Source organism: Myotis davidii, unplaced genomic scaffold (genome assembly GCF_000327345.1).
Source record: "Myotis davidii unplaced genomic scaffold, ASM32734v1 scaffold1527, whole genome shotgun sequence".
NCBI lineage: Eukaryota > Metazoa > Chordata > Mammalia > Chiroptera > Vespertilionidae > Myotis > Myotis davidii.
In genome coordinates this window covers 663,325-668,937 of record NW_006298269.1, presented here as the reverse complement: position 1 = coordinate 668,937, position 5,613 = coordinate 663,325, and the positions used below count along the sequence as shown (strand labels likewise).

The 5,613-nt window shown below is 36.5% G+C and overlaps 2 protein-coding genes across 6 annotated transcripts in view; one reads left to right on the top strand and one right to left on the bottom strand.

Annotated features, from left to right (window-relative positions):
• NBR1 (neighbor of BRCA1 gene 1) overlaps positions 1 to 2,962 on the bottom strand; it is a gene marked incomplete at its 5' end in the record, with an annotated part of 18,733 nt that extends 15,771 nt beyond the window's left edge. Inside the window, 3 exons of the mRNA XM_015570584.1 lie at positions 887 to 909; positions 2,138 to 2,156; positions 2,864 to 2,962. Of these exons, the coding sequence (XP_015426070.1) occupies positions 887 to 909; positions 2,138 to 2,156; positions 2,864 to 2,962 (141 nt within the window). The remainder of the gene's footprint in view (positions 1 to 886; positions 910 to 2,137; positions 2,157 to 2,863) is intronic.
• Positions 1 to 5,613, top strand: part of BRCA1 (breast cancer 1) — a 72,532-nt gene that overhangs the window by 2,128 nt on the left and 64,791 nt on the right. The gene's annotated exons all lie outside the window — the stretch shown is intronic.

Below are 5,613 nucleotides of genomic sequence, written 5' to 3'. Positions count from 1 at the left end.
GAAAAGCCAGGAAAACTTGAATAAGATTGAAGGGGATGGGAAGACAGAAGGCTGAAATAGCTGAAAAGTAGGAAATAGAAAGACCAAATGAAATTGGGGCAGAGGGAAATTATGAAGCATGAAATATTAACAGAGATGGATATCTTAACTAAGAAAATCCAGGGAAAGGCTTGAATATCCAAAACCAAGAGACTAGCTGGTAAGATTTCTAAGTAAAAACCAAGGAAGACATCAGCTAAACTACTGAAACACTTGGCACTAGAACAGCAATTTTGACCAGAAACCAAAAAAGGGCAAATCCAACTTTCAGTGAAAAAAATCTTGCCTTTCCCTCCCTAGACTAAAAGTGATTATGGAAAATAACTTAGTCTTGGACTAGAAGTTCACAAAGAACAGTGGAACATTAAAGAAAAACCTTAACTAAGGTGGTAATGAAAGGACAGCTGGCACACCTTAAAGAAGTGACCTTGAGGAATGCTCTGATCCATCACTGACAGACAAGGGGTTGTTTGTAAATGGATGCTTTCTACCTTAAATTCTCCCATATTATACTGCAACATTCTATAGGGGGATCAAGGTGAAGAAAGAAGATAAAAAATATCAACCAGAAAGTACCATTCCAGAGAGTTCTTTGTATTTTTAAATGCTAGATGGTGGCACCAAGACCAGCAATGAGATGGAATGATAACTGAAAAAAACACACAAAACCTTTATATTTGTGGCTGCCTTTTGCTGAATGGTATGCCCATGCATCATAGTTTCCCTAAAAATGGGTTTTGCTCTATTTATATTCAATAGTTTCTCCCCATGGCCAACAGAATTCAGGTTCAAGTTTTATCAATAAACATTTACAAATTATTTGAAAATAAGATGCAATGACTATTACCTTAAGTGCTTCTTCATATTCTCCTAAAAGGATAAAAAATACATATGGTGATATTTCTTCACCAGTCCAAAAGATATCTATTAAGTACAGCCAATCCTTACTTTTAAGAATTCTTAGCTTACAATCCTTACACATGAACAGCTACTATCTTTTTGCTGACAAACTCCTTTCTCATCACATTGCAAATAGAAGCTACTTGCTGGTTAGTTCTCCCCTTTAATCCCGTTACTGGAGCCTTCTAGTTACAAAACCTCCACCCAGATCCCTCACACTGGGCTTAATGGAACTCAGGACTCAAGGAAGTTCATGAAATACTATCATTGCAGCTGTTTAAAATAAGTTTTTGGGAGCTAGCCTGGGAACCTAACCTTCAAATATAACATTCCTGTAGCAAAATATACTCTAACCTCTCAACAATCATCTTACAAATAAGCTTCTAGAATACCACTTGTTTGTGAACTAACATTAACATATATACCAAGTCAGAGGCAAATGTAATACCAGACCAAATTGTATGTGTTGGACTGGGAGGCAGTTCACATTAGCATCTAAACATCAGAGACTCTCCCATTAAAGCTATCCTTGGGCTCTGTCCTGGCTGGGTGGCTCAGCTGATCAGTGTGTTGTCCCGTACACCAAAAGGTTGTGGATAGATTCACGATCAGGGCACATGCCCAGGTTGAGGGTACAATCCCAGTCGGGGTGCATATGGGAAGCAACCAATTGATATTTCTCTCTCTCTCTAAAAAATATCAATAAAAAACCAACATATCCTCAGGTGAGGATTTTGTTTAAACAAGCTGTCCTTAGGCTCCAACCAAAGGCACCCTTTAGATACAAAAAACTGCTATAAAATAAAAATATCCGCCGAAACCGGTTTGGCTCAGTGGATAGAGCGTTGGCCTGCGGACTGAAGGGTCCCAGGTTCGATTCCGGTCAAGGGCATGTGCCTTGGTTGCGGGCACATCCCCAGTGGGAGATGTGCAGGAGGCAGCTGATAGATGTTTCTCTCTCATCGATGTTTCTGGCTCTCTATCTCTCTCCCTTCCTCTCTGTAAAAAATCAATAAAATATATTTAAAAAAAATAAGATAAAAAAATAAAAATATCCTATGTAACTAATGTCCATGGATAAATGAGTACAATGTCAATTTACTGTATACCAAATTCTACTCTAAAATTAATATTGCAACAAGAATGAGTGTATATGGAAATGCATATGCCAATGAACAGATGAAGGCTTTTGACTTACCTTGACTGTTGATGGATACCTGTAAAAGAACAAAAAAGCAACAGTGAATTATAAACCTCTCATCAGTTGAACAGTTTACTAGGACCAGCCTCACAGGATAGGTGCAAAATCTCAGGTTAGGGTTCAGCTTTTCTAGTACCATGAACTAGTTGTAATTAGTAGTTAAGGAATTTTACTGCTTAACTACTTTATTTTTTATTTTAGGTATATTAAGAAGTAGTATAATATAATGGCTAGGTGCCTGGGCTCTGGAGCCAGAGGGTATGGAATGAACCTCTTCTACTCCCCAGCTTATGTGCCTTTGGGTAAGTTTATTAATTAATCTCTCTAAGTCTCAGTTTCCTCATGTAAATAGGAAAATGATGACAATGCAGTACCTAATATATAGTATTGCTTTTAGCCTGACACACTGTAACCACTCAACAAAGGTTGGTCAGTATTATTATTATTATAAATGAAATGACAACTTATGATATACTTAATTTTAAGATCAGGACATAGTTTTAAAAGTTATCTCTCATATTTTCTTCTTCAATGTTGCTTCCCCATTTCTCAACTCGATCTCAAATGCCATAAGTCAGCTTAGAACATGCAATTATCAAATACATATAAACCACTATACAAATGAGATAAACAGCATTCTGAATTCTTCAAGCCCCACATTAGTCTTGAAAAATAAAATCACTACTCTGGATGCATAGCAATGGGTACCATAATATACTGTACCTCTTCATTTTCCTCATCCAGGTATTTTATCTGAATAGTGTTCAGATCAAATGAAACTTTTACCTGCAAATGAAATGTACACACTATATGATCAAGATATCAAAAAGGTAGTTTGTAACAGAAACCTAGATCTTATAAAAGGATGGACATATTTCAGAACATAAACATTAAACATTTCCAGTGGTTAAAAAAAAACACCATAAACAAAGTCAAAAAACAAACAATGGGCTGGGGAAAATATCTGCAACTCATAAAATAGACAAAGGGTTAATTAACATCTGCAATACATGAAGAGCATTTGCAAAACTGATAATCCTAAGATTAACAATCCAGGTAAAAGTGGGCAAAAATGTTCAGAAATTTCATAGGAAAAGTAGTCAAATATGCCTATAAAATACATGAAAAGATGTTAAGCTTTAATGGCAGTCAGAACAATGCAAATCACCCCTAGCTAGTTTGGCTCAGTGGCTAGAGGGTCAGCCCAAGGACTTGGTTCAATTCCTGGTCAGGGCACATGCCCAGGTTGCAGGCTCAATCCCCAGTGGGGGGTGTGCAGGAGGCAGCTGATCATTGATTCTCTCTCATCATCAATCTCTTTCTCTCTTTCTCTCTCTCTCTCTCTCTTTCTCTCTCTCGACCCCTTCTTCTCTGAAATTAATAGAAAATATATATTTTTAAAAATAAAAAAACAAATTAAAGCAAATGAAATGTCTGTCACCCCAACAGAATGGCAAAAAAAATTTAAAACCATAACGTCCAATATTGTCAAAAATTAATTTAGTGCACTGTAATATATTCCTGTGAGGTGCTACAGTTGTTTGGCAATATTCATTAAATAATTAAAATCACATATCTGGTGACCCATTAATCTTATTTTGGGAAACTTTATCCTATAGATCAGTGTATAAGTTATATACTAAGAGCTAGCCCCTGTGGTTTAGTTTATAGTGGTTAAAAAAACACAACATCCTTTGACCTTGAGGACATTATGTTAAGTGAAATAAGTCAGACAAAAAACAAATAACGTGTGATTTCACTTATATGTGTAATATTAAAAATAAACACACACACACAAAAACGACCCTGTTGGTAAAATAGTGTAAAAAAACAAACAAAACAAAACAAAACAAAATAAACACACAAATGAACTCAGACAAGAAAACATATTGTGGTTGCCAGAGGCAGGGGGTGGAAGGTGGGTGAAATGGATGAAGGTGGTCAAAAGGTACAAACTCACAGTTAAAAATGTTGTAACTGAGGTGATGGGTATTAACTAGACTTATTGTTGTTATCCTATATAATAAAAGCCTAATATGCTCAGTGTCCGACTGCTTGTTTGACAGTTCCACCAGTTGCTATGATCCATACTGATCACCAGAGGGCAGATGCTCTGACCGGTAGGTTAGCTTGCTGCTGGGGTCCCACCAATCAGGACTGGGCGAGATGGGCCAGACATGACCTGGAGCCCTCCCGTGGTCCCTCCCTGGCCCTGATCGTGCACTGGTGGGGTCCCTCGCCTGGCCTGTACCCTCTCCCAATCCAGGACCCCTCGGCGCATGAATCCATGCACTGGGCCTCTAGTATATAAACACAGAATCATATTGTACACCTGAAACTAATATAAAATAAAGCTAATACATTTCGATTAAAAAAACCCACTCATAATCTTATATAAGGAATGGTTAAATTATAATAATACAATACAAATAATGTGGACAATCTATACTTTTAAAAAAATGAGCTTGATTTCTTATCTAGTCACTAAAAACTATGTTTAAAATATACTTTTGAGTTAAAAAAAAAACAAGCTGTGTACTATAATGTTTATAGTAGGATCCTAGTATGTTATCTGTATGAACATGGCTGTTAATATTGATTACCCCAGAGAGGTGGGAAGTGGATGGAGGGACATTAACTTTTTCTTTATATATGTTTGGATTGTCTCACTTCTATTTATAATGGGCACATATTACACTTTTGTAATTTAACATTTACAATAAGAAAAAAGGCAAGCTGTCAGCTCATTTAACTACTAGGAAAAAAAGATTAACTGTGTTTGACTTTCAGATTATTTGACAAACAAAGATCCAACTTTCCATATAACCATCTGTCTGGTACAGTATAAAGAACTTATGTGCTGGAGGACAGGGGACTAGATCAGACCATAATTTGTGGTCTCTCACCATTTATTTTCCTTTTTAGTTGCCATAACACATAACCAATTACGAGGTTTTTTACTAACCAGGTAAAAGTAGGTTTTTACCAAAGTGTTTGTTAGATAAACAGTTATACAGGAAGTAAAACATTCACTACTGCAAACCAAGCAAGAGTGCAAAGGGCAAACCAAGAGGAGGAAAAGCATTAACAAACATATGTTATACCCTTAATGGTTCACAAACCACAGTAACATACTTGCTCTCAGGAAAGAGAACATTCCTCTGGAGCCTGGTTAGGGTGGGGCCCACACCAATTCATTCCTCAGACTGTTTCTAAAATTAATAGGTTTTCTAAGTCCTATCTCACTTAAAAATCAAACAAAAAAACTTTGCTTTTCTAAACTCTTCAAAAGAAATTTATTTGTTCCCTTTACTAAGGCACACATCTCCTATATGAATACTGAACCTTTGTCAAAACTAATTTTCCAAAAGGCTCAGAAATGGTAAATATGACAGCCTCCGCAGCTATGAAACAACACTGCTAAAAATAGCTACCTCTGGAGGGGAAAATCTATGGTTAAAGGATAGAGAAAT